Source organism: Camarhynchus parvulus, chromosome 1A (genome assembly GCF_901933205.1).
Source record: "Camarhynchus parvulus chromosome 1A, STF_HiC, whole genome shotgun sequence".
Taxonomy (NCBI): Eukaryota; Metazoa; Chordata; class Aves; order Passeriformes; family Thraupidae; genus Camarhynchus; species Camarhynchus parvulus.
In genome coordinates, this window is record NC_044586.1 from 56,860,801 (window position 1) to 56,877,142 (window position 16,342).

At 42.2% G+C, this 16,342-nt stretch overlaps 1 protein-coding gene across 1 annotated transcript; it reads left to right on the forward strand.

Moving 5' to 3' along the window:
- Positions 1 to 7,053: 7,053 nt before the first annotated feature.
- SYPL1 (synaptophysin like 1) lies at positions 7,054 to 11,302 on the forward strand. Its single transcript, XM_030960700.1, is given in 6 exon segments — positions 7,054 to 7,125; positions 7,815 to 7,933; positions 9,102 to 9,162; positions 9,164 to 9,310; positions 10,119 to 10,307; positions 11,186 to 11,302. Coding segments are annotated over 6 exon segments (705 nt in total).
- Positions 11,303 to 16,342: the final 5,040 nt, after the last annotated feature.

Here is a 16,342-nt window from a genome sequence, read left to right on the forward strand (position 1 = left end):
TAAATAGATTAATTTTTATTTTGTGGCCTGATGTCCATGACCTGGATTTGAGTTATAAACCTGTCATTTGCCAGGGCTCGTTATCCACTGATTGCATAAGCTATTGTTACCAGGATAAATTTCAAATTCATCTGAAAGTCACAATTAACCAACTGACCAGCTTTACAAATAAGGTCAGGCAACATCTCCTGTCCCTAAGTTCAGTAAGTTTGCTGCCAGACTGACTTTGAGCTGTAGCTGCCTTGATTTGTGTTATAATGAGAAATATCTCAATTCAGATTCAAATTACAACATTAGCTCAAGTGTGTTGGCAAGTCTTTTAAAGACTCTCATATTCTAAATGTGTGCATAGATGATAAAGTAGCAAGATCTGAAATAATTACTATTTATATCCTTCCATTGTCTCCTCCAAAAACAGCACTTTAGACTTAGATATTGTTTTCAAAATGATTAAGCTGACTCCTAGAATGTTTTTCCTAAAATGTTTTTGTTTTTTCAAGTCCAATAATGCTTCACAACTATTTCCATCTGGTAGTAATAGTCTTGTTTATTCTGGAACATCTTGGTTTATATTATGCCTCTGTGTAACAAAATCTATTGAAATCATGCAAAACACCAATCTCTCTGCCAAAGTCAATAAAATTACTACTTGTTGAAGAAAACAGTAAACAACAGAACTTCATAATGATGTCATTAGCACATACTTTGTCAACAGTTGGAAAATCTGGAAACTTCAAGGAAAAAAAAGAAGGAAAAAAAAGCAATGAATTCAGCTCAGCTGTATAATTAATTATACATAAACTTTTAATGAGGTTTGGTTAAAAATGCAAACAATTTTATAGGAGCATTTGCTGCACAGCAGCATAGCAGCAGTAGTTCAGCAAGCAGGGTGGATGCTGTGTTTTATCCATGCATCAAATTAGTGGGCACATTTTAAAGTTTCTGTAGTGCTGAGGGTCAGTGTGCTGCAGCAGGCCCTGAGCTGATCCTGAGTCCAATTCAGGAGTCCAGTTTGATATATTTGGAGCTCCAAAGGCTTTTTGTCCCGCCCTGGATTTTCTGCTGGGAGCAGAATTCTACTCTTTGTGTTCAGATGCTCCTGGGACGTTCCCTCAAAACAGCTTCTGCTTTATGCATGCACAAGATTTTTGCATCCATCTGGTACAAAAAAATACCACTTATGGGTTTATTTTTTGTCCTGATCAGTTCAAATGCCTTACAGTATAACCTTGTGCAGAAAAGAGTGCAGCATGTTTATTTAGCTGTCAGTGCCAACCAAGCAACACATAAAACACCACAAAACCCAGGAGCTGGCTGAAGCATTAGGGGCAGATATTGCCTAAATTGGCATGATATGGTCAAAACTTAATTTACTAGATTAGTTCTCAGAGATTACTGCCAAGAAATGAAGAGAAAGAGAAGGGGAAGGGTTTTTCTGATTTCTAGATTAATCAAAAAAGTAAATTAATAGTAGCATACAGAGTTGTGCTTTGCTGTGAGGTACAGATCACGTGCAGTACTAAACACAGTGAGACCAGTGTATATTCAGAGATGCTGCTGGTGTTCCACACTGAATTTAAGAGGTCTGGCTGCAGTAGAGAATGTTTTCCACCCCCTTTCCACCCTGTGGGAATCACATCCCTGCCATTCTTAATGGCTTGCCTTCATCCAGGAAAGGCTGATGGCTTTCAGAGATGACAAACATAATTGGTACTAATTTATTAAATTAATGAAGACTTCCTTATCCTGAAAATAAGCAATTTCCATGGTGTGCACTGTCTCAAGGCGCCGCTAGATGGTAGAACAGGACTCTGCACGGTCCCGCAGCCGCCCCGACAAACCCTTACAAACCAGAGAAACCCTTCCAAATTCCCAAACCCTTCCAAACCAGAGAAACCCTTCCAAACTCCCGGACAAACCCTTCCAAAAAGCAGCCGAATCAATCCTGCCTGAAGATTCACAGCTCTTCAGTACAACTTAGAATTGTTATTCCAGCTGCATACCTCATATTCTTAGTCCTTTATAGCTCTTTTTTTGTTTATTTATGTCTCCTAGAACTCTCTCTTCAGTGACAGCTTTCCCAGGAGTGCTTGGAGAGCAAGGCACACCCCAGCACACTGCCCAGGGGAGGTCCCATGGCACCCAACCAACACCTATGGAGTGATAACCTATGGAAATTAAGCCACAGGATTGTAAACTGTGATCCCCTGTGTAAATAACATTGCCTGGGAGGCAAGGGCAGCTGTAAGAAACTTCTGCTCAGAATCATCTTCCAGAGGAGCCACTGCCTCTCTGGGCAGGGCTGTGTGCCCTCCTGCCCCTTGGAAATGTGCACAGAAATGTTGGGGTAGGGGACACGACCACCTGCTCTTCTACAGGTATCCAGGAGAATAATGAGAATTTTTCCAGTGGTAGGAAATTTAAATTCAAGGCAATAAGGATACCAGTAATAGTTCAGAAATAACTAAGCTGATATGAGTAAATGAAAAAGAGGCAGTGTAAAAATAGGTGGGGTTTTTTTATGGTACAATATCTTGTGAAATCTAGCTTGTATTAGCCACAGAACTTAAAACCTGCTTGGATGTGAAAGACAACTGGCACAGGTGGTGAAATATGTCTCAAGGACTTTCAGCAAAGATCAAACATGTTAAACAGTGATTTCCAAAGTTTTGGAGTAAAGGCAGAGATGTGCTACAGAAGGCAGGGAAAAGGAACAATCTAACTTATTGTTGTTATTAGAGAGCCAACAAGAAATAAACTGAGTAATAAAGATACTTACAGGTCTAAAGAGGAAATATTTAAAGAATCAGAGTGTACAAGCAAATAGAATTATGCAGGTACTTGAAAACATACAGGTAACTAAAAAAATGCAGATTATTGCATGACAAGGAACTATCTGCAGACCGTTATGTGGCAAGCTTTATTTACTATGGGAGAAAGAAAAGCACTTCCTTCACCTGGTGTTTCCAGCCCTGCTGAATAGACAGTGCTGGGGAGAGAGCAGTCCTGGGCAATGGTTCCTCCCCTGACAGATAAGTATTAATTTAATCACCCACTTTCCTTTATCTGCAAACACAGAGCTCAGGACTTGAGCTGAATTCAGGACCTGAATTAATCCTTGTTTGGACTGTGTAGGGGATTGGATGGGCAAAGAACACAATGAACCATCAAGTTCCACTTGATGGGTTTTTTCCACTGCTATCACAAACAATATTGCAAATATTCTGAATTCCCTATAAAACAACTTTCAGTGTTTGTCTTCTGTTGGAAGATATTTTCAGAATCTCACACTTTATGTTTAATATAAATTGTATTCTTTGATTACATGCAGGATCCTTTTGATAAAACTGTCTCTTTGTATAAATCTCTGCCTTCCTGTGTGTACTCACCTATAGGCCAGCAGTAATACCTGCTAGTTACCCTTCATTTTGCTAAGCCACCCAAGTTCTTTCAGTCTTAGAAAATGAGCTCTCTGTGACTCTTAATCATCCAAGTAGTTTGAATTAATCTTCCACAGGCATTATTAAATGAGACTGTTGCACAATGCTTCAGGGGAAGCTCCTCTCTCCTCACTTTGCTGTCTCTGTTGCACACACATCTGGGACAGCCAGGAATCCCACTGCTCTCTCCCACAGCTGTGTCAGACACCATGAGACCACTCACATAGCTGCCACAGGTTTTGTCCCTTTTTTAACCCCCAAGGGATGAGACTCAATAGTCTGAGAAAAAATTATTTCACAAATTATATTGATTTTCAGTTAAAGTGAATTTAGATACCTGTTTTCTAATTAAATCAGTGATTACATGAGTTTTATATCCTTCTAGAGTCATCCAATAACAGGCCAAATACCTCACAGAACCTGAAACTACGTTACAGCGTCAAATATTATCTATCAGCCCAGTCTTTTGATCAGCTTAAGTGTCAACTAATCAGCAAAACCTGACTCCCAAATGACCATGCAGCTTGACATTAACTGCATTGTTCTAATTTAATTCTCTGTCAAGAGGGTTCTGCACCAGTCCCCCTACCTCTTTTCCTAGGAACAGAGATAAATGGATGGGCCTGTACTGCCATAGCAGTCAGACATCTGGATCCCAGGGTTTCAGAGATGACCCTCAATCATTGTCCATATTAACTGAACTCCTTTATCAGCCCTGTCCAAACTGGGGTGCTGGGTATTGACAACGGATATAGAAGCTTTAGCAGATGTGACTCAGCACTCCCCTGAGCCCTGCTGGAGTGGAAAGGATTTATTACATGATTAGCATATTAATACTGTCCTGCTTTTTCCCAAATACAGAATACAATACTGGCTGTTCCTGCTTAATCTTTTTTTCCTCCTCTTTCTTTTTATTTTTTTCCTGTAGTTTTTTGTACTTTGATCACTTTTTCTCTAAGCCAAGCCGGCAGATTTTACAACCAGAAGAACTATAGAGTCCTTCTGCCTAAACCTTCCCTTGCAGAGACTTGATCCAGAGTTGCTTTCAGGTTCTGAAATTAGCCATTTGGAAGAACCACCTGCATTTAAAATGTTTGGTATCACTTTGGAATAAAATCCACAAGCAGAAATGTTCCAAAATACTTTTAAACTCAGGGAAAAGATAAGTTATATGGAGTGAAAAATTAAGAGCCTTTCCAATTTTGAATTAACAAGCCCACAGCTAGAACATTGTATGTAGTTCAGAGTACATCCATACTGGACATCTCACATCTGAGAAGGCTTGAGGAAGAAAAAACATAGAAATCAGGACTGAGAGCCTTTTTGAAAAATGCTTGAAATAATTCAATCATTTAAATTAACTGACAAGTGGAAAAGCAGAGTGATCAAACCAATGTCTGTATGTATTTTTAGGGAGATACATTGCTTATAGGGTTTAAGCAGATATGCAGAAGAAGGAAGACAGAAAAAATTGCAGAGGCACATTGGATGAGAGGACAGAGATTTACTTGGTTCATTTGGTCTGAACTAAGATTGTATACGCCACATATATGGAACAGATTTTATTTGGCATGGAGGATGCCAAGAAGATGAGCGAATAGACATTTCACCTTGGTCTGTCCCTGATTTTATACTCCTGTTTTACTCCTTAAAGGCACTGGCTATCCAAACAGAGAAGCTAAGAGTAGGTGGCTTGAACCCTCAGCACGGCTTGTCTGGATCATGGTGGATTTTCTGGGAGATTTCTGTGCTATTTAACAAAGCAGCAAAAGAAAGGAAAGAGCCATCCTTTCCAGAGCTTTAGCTTGTACTCTCACAGGCTCTGCAGCAGCAGGCAGATGTCAGCACCTCTCCTGGTCATTGCACAGAAAAATTCTCCCTGAATTGTGTGAGCGTGGCAGAGCCTGCAGCCCCTCAGGCAGTTTGCACAGTGCAGCCCCAGGCCAGCTGAGCACTGGCTTTGTCACCATTCCAGTCCCCAGCCTCGAAACTTCCTCCTGTATTCCCACCCTTGGCTGGCCTCCCATGGCTTATCCACAGCAAGAGCATCTGCTACACAGCAAACTGAGCCAAGTCCCCAGCCTCCCCAGCCTGAGCAGTCCTTCCTCACCTGCTGGTTTCAGCTCCACAGAGCACCTTGTGCTGGTGGTTGCAGGGGTCCCAAGACCAGGGAAGAGATGAGAATCTTGACTCCATGTATCAGAAGGCTTGATTTATTATTTTATTATATATATTATATTAAAACTATACTAAAAGAATAGAAGAAAGGATTTCATCAGAAGGCTAGCAAGCAAGAAGAAGAATGGAATGATAACAAAATCCTGTGACTGACTGAGACAGTCCCAGCTGACTGTGATTGGCCATTAGAAACAACCACATGAGACCAATCACAGATCCACCTGTTGCATTCTACAGCAGTAGGTAATCATTGTTTACATTTTGTTCCTGAGGCCTCTCAGCTTCTCAGGAGAAAAAATCCTAAGGAAAGGATTTTTCATAAAACATATCTGTGACAGCACCTCAGCTTGTCAGCCCCAGGACAGGAGAGCTGCAACCCCTCAGCAGCTCCATCTGAGCCAAGGGAGAGCTGATACTGGCAGTGCTGGGACTGAGACCCTCAGCACACCACCACCCCCACAGCTGAGCACGCCTCTGCTGCCCTGTGGAAGCTGAAGGCCCCCTTTGGCACAAGCTGCTGCAGCCTCTAACTACACCCAGGAGCTGGACCCAAAGCCAGCTCTTCCACTGGCATCTCCTCAGCACCTTCTGCAAGGCTGCCTGGCAGCAATAATGGCACTCAGCTGGGACCCAGGGCCTTTGGCCAGCATCTGCTTGCAGATCTTGCTATAAACTGCCAGATCCTGCTGGAAGCAGCCACAGCCTCCTGTAGCCACCCCTTCCCAAGAGCAGCACCAGACATCCTGATGTTCCACAAAGGCCCCCAGCAATCCCAGAGGAAATTCCTACAGGATCTTGAATCAGAGCCAGGAAACTGGCAGTGAGTGCTGTGCCTGTGGCCACCTCGGCTATCCACAGTCTCTGACCAGGGAGGAGGGAAGAGACCAGCCCCTCTGACATCCTCAAACCTTCTTCACCATGAGCTTTAGCTCTTCAATTTTGCTGATGATTAACATATCAGCAACAAAGTGCAGTCACAGAAAACAAACAGAACTAAAGCTTAAATAGCCAAAGGCAGTCAATGAGATTTTGGCAAGCACATAGACTGTCAGGTGCTTGAGCCTCATTTGCCATCAAATCATCAAGCTCAAGGAACAGCACATGTAACTGTCCAAAGTGTGCTGGGTGGGAGAGAGGAAGAGGAAGGAGCTGAGGAAGAAGTCATGGTTGCCTCATTACACAAAATGGCCAGTGCTATTCCCCCTGGTGACAGCTCCTGCACCATTTCCCCAGCCAAGGTCTGGGGCTGAAGAGCCCCAGCTGGGCATCTGGGGGTGGGTCCATGGGGCTGAAGAGCCCCAGCTGGGTATCTGGGGGTGGGTCCATGCCCACCTCCAGGTGAGGGGTGTGGCAAGGGCTGCCCTTATAGGGACGTGCCAGGGATGCTGTAGCAGTTGGCTGGTGCTGGGTCCTGCTAGCTGCCTTGGTTGTTCCCATGATGGTGGGCTTGAGGATGGACATCAGCGTGCTCCTGGAGCCTCTGGGCTTTGTCAAGGTCCTTGAATGGGTGAGTGGAGCTGGGGGGCTGTGGCCTGGCCTGGCCTGGCCTGGCCTGGCCTGGGTTGGGTTCCCCATGGGAGGTGTGAGCCCCTGGGCTGACAGACCCTGACCCAGGTTGCTGCTGCTGGGTGTCCAGCACTGGGCTGCTCCTCAGCCATGCCCTTGGGACTGCTGATACATAAACTGGATGTGGTAATTACAAGTGTGTTACAGCAGCTTGTGCTGCTGTGTGTTCTGATGATTGGAGATTTAGGGTCTGCATAGTGAAAAAAGGGAACATAAGAGCTCTTTAGAGAGTCAAGTTCATGTGTGGTACTCTAAGCATGTACTTTCTATTTGAATTCATAGTTGTGGATATGCAAGACTTATAAAAATATTTCCTATATCACCTGAAAGAAATACTATGCTGGCTGTTAGCATAGAAAAAAACCCAACAAAATACAAACCCCCCAAAAAATTCTGTGCAACTGAAAATAAAATATACAGAAAGCACTTTTCAGTGGGCTTTGGTTAGCAGTGTTGCTTATGCTTTTGGATTTTAGAAACTTGACATTTTCTTCTTGACATCACTTCATACTTCAGCTTTGCTAACTTTGTTGCTATTTCTTGTCTTTAGCTATTTCAGCAAAATGTTGAGTTTGCTTCCTTTGAGCTCTAGTGGTGTGCATTAATGTGTCTGTGTATCAATTCGTGCAGGTTCTTGCCATCTTTGTTTTTGCCACGTGTGGAGGCTTTCAAGGTGAAACTGCTCTTCTAGTTTCCTGTGAAGGTGTGGTAAACAAAACAGTTACAGCTGCTTTTGCTTATCCATTCAGGTGAGCATTAGGTCTTCAGTTATTACTTGATAATTATTTTTTATTCCCCCTTTCCCTACTTGCTTCCTTATGAATATGTGCTTACTGTATAAGTGAAGATGCAAAACTTCTGGCTTGCTCTGTAGCAGCATTAAAATATTTAGTTGAAGTCATTCAAAGCACTGTATGTGTTAGTGCCTTATGGAAAGAAGTAGTTAGAAATGGCAGTAGGCTGTTATGCTCTGTATTATTCTATCTTAAGCTCTAGTCTAGCAGTGCATGAATGCTACAGAAAGTAATTAGTAAGACAAAAAACACAATCCATTTTAACAGCCTAATTCTTCATCAATTTGTGGCTGCTTTGGAGGTCCAGATAAGATTATTTTGAATGTGCCATTATCCTATTTTTGTTCAGAGACTGAATGGATAATGCTTTCCAGTTTATTTCAGCATTATCTCGGTGAGGCTGTTGGGCACAAAAACCTAAATACTTCAGTGTCATTGCAGTGCTCCTGTAGAGACAAGCTCCTTTCCTGGAGCAGGAGGAAGAAGGCTTCCTCTCAGTTCTTGCAGCTGCACAACTACAGAGAGTGCAGGGTTGGTGTTCCATAAGTGTTCAATAAATGTAATAACATAAATAAATATAGAAACTTATTCAATGGACAGCCAGTAACAGTACAGAATTTGGTCACAAAACCCAGCATTGTAACCCAGCATTTGGAGGGGAGAGGGGATCGGAAATAATTCTGTGCTGGTCACAGGGTGATCAATGGTAGTCACATAGCTTTTTTTATTCAGCTTCAGTGCTTGTGGGTTTTGTAGCTATAATTCCTCTTAAGTCCTGATCGCCTTGTTTAACTGCCAAGTAGTGTTGCTAAGTCTGCTTCCAAATTGGGAATTTTTTGTTCAACCGCTCTAAAAATGCAATTAGGGTTCTTGTCCTGAAGGTACTGTTGTATATCTTAGTGCAGGATTGTATCCAATCTTCAGAGAGCTTGACAAATCTTTGTGTTGCATAACTGATTATTTATGTATCTGTAGTGTATCTTTCAGAGTAAGCTTATACAATCAGAATGCTGAAGCATGGAGTATAATTAATGAAGTATAATAATAATAAAGTATAAATAATGAAGCAAATGAAGCTCCCACTGTGTAGCAAACTCTGACTACATGGATATAATCATCACAGGTTGAATACTGCTGTATTTAGTGCACCAGACCCAAAAGGCTGTGGTGGCACTTGGACTGATATCTGTCTGCCTCATGGGTGACTTCTCCTCTTCTGCACACTTCTTTGTTGCACTGGCAGCATTGGTGTTCCTCTACTGTGTTACTGCCCTTGTGGTATATATTGGATATAACCATGTGTATCAGCAAAATAACAAGTTTCCACTAACTGTAAGTAATACTGAGATATTTAATGCTTTGACTTTGAAGCTGCAAAGGGATGAGAAATATTGCTAATGCAAGAATAATTGGTAAATATCCAGTAGTTACAAAAGTTAAAAGGAGTGTGAACACAACTATCTCAGAGTGGTCCGTACAGCACTCGAGCAGAAAAGGGGCCCCAAAGCTCTTGGCCATCCATGGCATCAGACCTTATGCAGTTATTGAAGCAGTGGAATGAACTTTCACTTTTTCAGGTGAACAGTATCTTCACCACAACCTTTCTTTTGTGTCGTAAATTGTTCCATAGGTGGGACCTCCTCTGTTAATCTGACATTTTTCCCTGTATAGAGCACCTGCTGCAATTGGCAGAGGAAAATAGTTACATTGTGAATTTTAGTCACCTTCAATATTGAAGCTCTGAAGGAGAAATTTCATAACATGCTTGAAAATGGACTTAGTGACTTTTCAAACCAAATTTTAGCCTATCAGCCATCCAGATTTAAATCCTCTGCCCTTATCCCATCACCCTCACTTTACTTAACTTTGGTTTAAATTCTCATAGAATAGGTGCTAGGTGTCTGATTTAGAAACAGATTTCTTAGATTAAGATGTCTTTTGCATCTGTCAAGCACAAGGATGCAGTTTTGTAGCTGGTTATCAACACTGAGTTGTAACTATAACATTGTTAATGGCTGAATTTGCTTGTGATTATCACTGATGCAGTTCTTTGGTGATATAACTGATACTGTCTCTGCCTTGCTCTCATATATATTCCTGAGGGTTTTTTAACCTATTAATGAGTATTTCTCTTGTGTAGGACTTGGCAATCAGTGTCTTGATAGCCTTTCTGTGGCTGGTCAGTACTTTTGTTTGGGCAAAGGCACTTGCTGACATCAAGGTGTCCACTGGAGCCAGCATTGTGCCAGGAATTGAATCTTGCAAAGCACCAGGAACAACTTGCCATTTTCTTTCTGTGACCAGCATGGGAATTCTGAATGTGTCAGTGGTATGTATGCCTTCCACCATATGGGTACAATAAATGTATTGGGAAACAACAAATGGCACCTGAGAGCCCTGTTCTACTGATTGCATGTGTTGCTCTGTGTTAAGACTTCTTTATGGGTTATTTGTCATTCGGGTCCATTAATACTGTGGTAAAACACTGAGAAAATAATTTCTTGGAGGAAACAAGTTTTTTTCTAAAGGAAATTAAGAGAAACATCTTGCAGGATCTGCCTCTAGAGCTGTTACATGCAGCATTTCTAGACACATTTGAGTGTCTATTTATGCTTTTAGCCAAGAGCAACTTAAAATATCTTGCTGAGCCACCCAAGTGGTTTGATGACTGATGTAAGTAAAGAGGAAATGCTGTGCTGGTACTGAACCTAGCTTTTTACTCAACTGTGAGCATTTTTACACATTAGATTGAGGTTCCTTGGAACATAAAGGTATGAAGCTCATGTTCATACAAAGAACACTTCATATCAGAGCAAATTAGGCTTATTGTGTGATCTTCCTAGTGAATCCTACTTTTCAAAACTCAGGCTGTTATTCATTGGCCTAATAATCAGTCATTTGGTATGAGAGTGCATATGTGGGGTGCTCAGTGATTGAAAAAAAATTGTCTAATTCTGTGCAAAGTATGAAGTAAATTTGACTATCTGGTCTACAAAGAGCTCTGTTAAATAGCTAAAATAGCATCTATTACTCTGGAGAATTTAGAAGTGTCTTGCCCAAATGAAAGGGGTGCCAAAGATTAGTGCTTCCTACTGGTTTGCCTTGAAGAGAACTTTCTGGCTTGTCTTAAAAAAAGAAAAACAAAACCCAATCAAACACAACAAACTTAATATTACTTCCCCACCTTTTTTTTTCTTTACCCTACAGGTGTTTGGCTTGCTTAACATGATTTTATGGGCAGGAAATGTTTGGCTTGTATACAAGGACACCAACTTGCACAGCCAATGGAACAGAATTTCTGAAAGTCCAACTGAAAGGGTATAAAAACAGGTTGATATTTTGATATTTTGAAGTGCTTCCGCTTTCCATGCTCTTGGTAGTGTGATGTGAGCCATTAGGATTCATTTCAGCAATGACTGATAATTCATACAAACTTCTATTTTGTGCTATGTTTTGATGGAAGGTCTTAGGTACTCCAACTGAAGTGTTTAATTATCATGAAATATATTGTGTCTTTCAAGGCTGTGCAGCATTGTATTGCAGTTTTTAAAGAGCAAAATGAAGAGGTTATCTGGATGCTGACCCTTTCTGGTCCTTAGATTAGCCTTATAGGAGGTATGGCTGAGAAGCAACTCTATCTGGGTTATAACTGCATCATGTTTAGCTCTGCCAAGTCTTCTCTGAAAAATGGAAAGTAAATTCACCTGGGGCAGGTGAAAATGCACTTTAGTTTCTTCCTGCTACTGATACCTAGCAAAAATCACCTGAGTAAAATTCATAGCTCTGTCAAAGTTGCAGCCAAGATGTATAGGTTTCCAGATAGCCCTTTCAGATCATTGTATCAGATCTGCTGCTGAGCCTGTCAGGAAGGACATTACTTCTGTGTTTAATATGTTATTGTTTAATGGCTTGGGGACAATATCTGAACAAGGCAATTTGTTGAATGAGTTCATAGCTTCTAGTCTCAGTAATATGAGAGTTTGTATATGGGTGCAACAAATGATTGGAACACTTGAAGGAGGTGGGGGAGAGAGGAAAAGTAAAGTGTGGCCCAAAACACTTACAAATACTGTAGAAATCAAAGTTGATATAGTCTGCTACTGCTTAGGCTTCTCTCTTACTTTTGAGGTGCATGAACAAAGTTTGTACATGAAAGGATGGAAGGGGAGATGTCTGAATATGACAAATTCTTCATTGATGTTCAGCTCATTCATTGGGAATGGTATTTGGGTCTTCTTATGTGGACTTCTTTATTAAGGTGTCTGATTCCCTGTGACTTGCCCAGAAAGAATGCTTCAATAAACTTAATACAAAGGCTTTGTTCAGTTCTTTTTGGTTGGTTTAAACTGCTTGTGATGAACATAGACATAGTAGTGTGTATATAATGCAAATTGTAATTGTTTGGTGTGCCAGAGCTATTGACCTTCTGATAGTAAACTGTAGTGTCAAAGAGTGTAATAAAGTCAGTATGAGTGCTGCTGAAGGAATGTGCCTTGTGTCCTTGCTGCTGCAGCAGTGCATGCAGATGCATTCGTTGGCTTTGCAGCTTCTGGGGCAGGGCTTTAACTATGGCTGGAGGAGTTACTGTGCTGCTGGAGGGGTTTTTACACTGGCGCCCTGTGGGCTCTTTTTGGTAAGGAGGGCTATGTATCACTCCTGCAGGCTTCTGCTGCTCCGTGCTTTTTTTCCCTCAGTTCAGAGCAGGGACTTTTGTAACTTATAGCTATCCAGAATTTCATTGGAATTGCCTTTTGGAAGAGGTAATGAGGGCAATTTTCATTTGTTTGCATCACTGTGCAGGTTTACTCATTTAAAAATACATATTTCATCCTAAAATCTGAAGCTCCTATTTTCATATTGTCTAAGAAAAAAATCTGGCAATTATACATTAAGTTTTTCAGTCTTTGGGACTTAAGGTTACATATGATGTAGCTAAAATTTTTTTTTTAGCCTTTAATATTTTCAACAGAACTATTTGTCTGTCTATTTCTTATGTGCTTATCTATTTAGTCACAAACAGATCTGTTAGTCATTGGCATGGCCTAGTTGTAAATGGCAATGGTGAGTATTTTTGCACACATGAGAGCTGTAACGGATTAGATCAGTACAGGCCTTACTTGATGGCTGAGGTCTAGCCAACAAGTGAAACAGAGCTGGAAAGCTTAGCACACTGATTGTTTCAACAAAAACTTAAATTTCATACTCACTCAAACAGACATCCCTTGTTTCCTTAAGGCTGAAATTTACCCTTATGTTTTTGTAGAAGAAACAAGTGTGTCCCACCCCCAGAGTGCTGTCCTTCAAAAGATGAGGAGATGGAAGAGGGAGGGCTATAGCTGGTAAAACAGAGATTCACAAATAAGAGATTGTTTTGTACAAATTCAGGCTGCATGTGTGTCTGCTGCACAGAGCTAAATGCTGAGTCAGGTTGCTGTTAACAGGCCAAGGTAAGTGTGATATGTAGTCCACAGCAAGCAAGATTTTAAGAAAGGAAAAGTAACCCCATGTGCACTTGCGGCTCGTTAGGATAAAGCTGTTTTCCCTTTGTGGGGGGAGGGACTGATCAGAATCCTGCAGGCTTTGATGGCTGCTCGGTCCTGCAGCTGGGATGGCATGGGAAGCATCCTGCAGCAGGGGAAAGCAGCTGCTCTCATTTACCCTGGACACCCACAAAGGGCTGAGCAGTCCCTGCCTTTGAATTAACATATTTGTGCTAGCTGCCCCAAAACACTCGTGTCTTATTTACTCATGGCGGGGGAGGGGATGGCTGTCTGATTTCCCAGCTTTATCTTGAGTGCACAAGAGTCACCACTGCTATCAGGGGATGCAGTGTGCTTGATCCCTCTGTACTGAGGCAACAAAGGGCCTGGATCTCTGCCAGCTCTCTACAGGTTTGTAATCCTCAGCTGGCAGCAATTTTACTTGCAGCCATCAGTGGAGCAAGCTCATAAAAATCCTCTCATACTGCAGGAATTATCCTGGTAGCAGCCTATAGTTCTGCAGCCCTAGCAAGTCCAGTGCTGTATGATTCCTGGTGATGCTGGAGAAGGGGGGTTTTGATCAGAAGCCCATGGTTGGGGAGAGAGGCTGTGAGGTGATGATGAAGGAAAATAAAGCTGAGGGGTCAGCATGGGGTGACAACAGAGAACTCCTTAGTGAAGAATAGACTCCATTAGCATTAGGAGGTGTTTAAAGGAAGTAAATACATTGTGATTTAGGGTGCTGTGACCAGTGATCTGGGGTCAGGCCTCGGTGACAATGCTGTATATTGTGTATATTCTGCATGTGCAGACTCCTGGGAGCATGCCTGCTGTGGGAGCTGGCATGGTGTCAGTGCTGGCTGAGAGCTTTGCCACCAGCCTGCAGGAGAAGCAGTAGGAAATTAAATGCAAGAGAGGCTTGGCAATGCCAAATCCCCAAGAGCCAGTGCCAATAGTGCAGGGTGGAGTCATTCTGGGGTCTGTACCGCTTTGGCCCTGTCACCTCAGCAGCAAACCCATCTGCAGCACAGGCTGGGGCTGGGACACTGGAACACCAGCTGACAGGCCAGCCCTACTGCTAGAATGGATTGTACTGGAGCCAAACAGTGATGGGGGGTGAATTCCTCAAGGCTCTGGCTCTGCTGCACACTTGGCTAGCAGTGGAAGGCATGGGTGTGGAGCTGCCACTGAAGAAGAGAAAGAAAACAGATGCCACCTTGATGTGAAGGGCTGTGAGATTGTGGGTTCATGACCTGCTCATGCACACAGGGTCCCTGCAGCCTGTTTATTTTCCCCATTGCCCAAAACTGAGTAAAAATAAAGCTGGGGCCATGCTGTGCTGGTTTGGCTCCCTGCCCTACTGCAAAGTCCTGGGGAGCTGTAGGGAACCTCACTCCTGGAAACTGCCTGAAGACAGTCCTCATGCTTCCAAAAAGGCCCCACTCCTGAGCAAGTCATGACAGCGCATCAAATATTCTGGATTATCATGGATCATCTACTTCTATTCTTGTGGGAGGACTTAGCGTGTGTTCATTCCTAACAGATTTGCTGTATTGCCTAAAGCAAAACTGTTGTCACAGAGACCAGTGTCAGAAGCAAGACTTTGCTGCTTAATCACCTTGAAATACTAAGCTGAATAATTAGACAAAAGAATGGTATAGGATAGGAGTGCATCCCCATCTCTTAAATATTAGGGAATGAGTGCATTTTCTTCAAGTTTAAGGTCCAGTCTCTGTATATTAGTTGCATTTTAGAGACTGACTCAAATGTGGAATTCCCTTCTGTCATGTCAAGTGAATCCAGGTGTACCCTTATAAACACTGCTTTCCTACAGACACTATGCATTTAGAGCAGGGAGAAGAAAATAACATTTTAGCCTTGTGTTTTTACAAATTTTCCTTTTAATTTTCAGTTGTAGCTTCCAAAAATTTGCTTGTACTCAGTAGCACTCTTCCTTGCTGGATCTTTCATTCTTCATCCTGAGTTAGGAAGGCAGCAAGATAGAGCTGTGTTGTGCCATCCTTAAAATTTGTGGCCACATGGACACAGTCAAAAGTTTGCTTGTTATTTCAGGACAAGCACTCTATGGGCTAGGGGAATATGTGCCAACCCTGACCATGCTTTTCTTTCATTCTTTCTTTGAGGAAATCTTATTCTCTGTTATCCATGTTTTCAGTTAATGTTTCCCTGTGGGTTCTGCTTGGCTGACACAGGAATGCCTCCTCAGGCTTTTTTCTTTTACCCCCGTTACATCCTGGACAAAACCCATAATACTCAGTAGAGTATTCTTCTTCTATAAGAGTGTTCTTCTATCTAGCTCTCTAAGCAGGTTCCCTCTCATTCTGCTACATCAGTGTTTGCTGCAAACAGTAGGGGTGTATTTGGACAGCTGGCTCTCATAATCCATCAGGCCCATGGAATCTGATTGATTGCTGTTGCTGCCAGGAGATTGTACCTGCTGCTTGCAGGTACCTGTGCCCTATCAGCAAAGGGTGGTTTGTGCTTGCTATTACATCCTGACAACAATGAGCAACTCCTCATTTATTCATAACTCTTGCTCTGTCTTTTTTTGGCTTGTGACTTCACGTTATCGCTGCAAGCTGCATTTCCTCCTTACCTGTCTGCGCAGCCTTTGACTTAATGCAGTCATGGAGGAGGCTCTATGCTGATACTTAACTCACAATCTGAGTAAAAACTGGTATTAGCACAAGCTTTAATCAATTCACCTGTTTGGCTTCAATTTAATTTGAAGTTTGAAGTAGCCTGCACTCAGAGCCAGAGTTGCTGCATTCTGTGGCCTAAGATCAGCAGCTGAATCTCCTGGGTTATTTCTTGTCATGTAAAGCAGTAGTCATTTCATATGCTGCACCTGCACTGCCTTGGG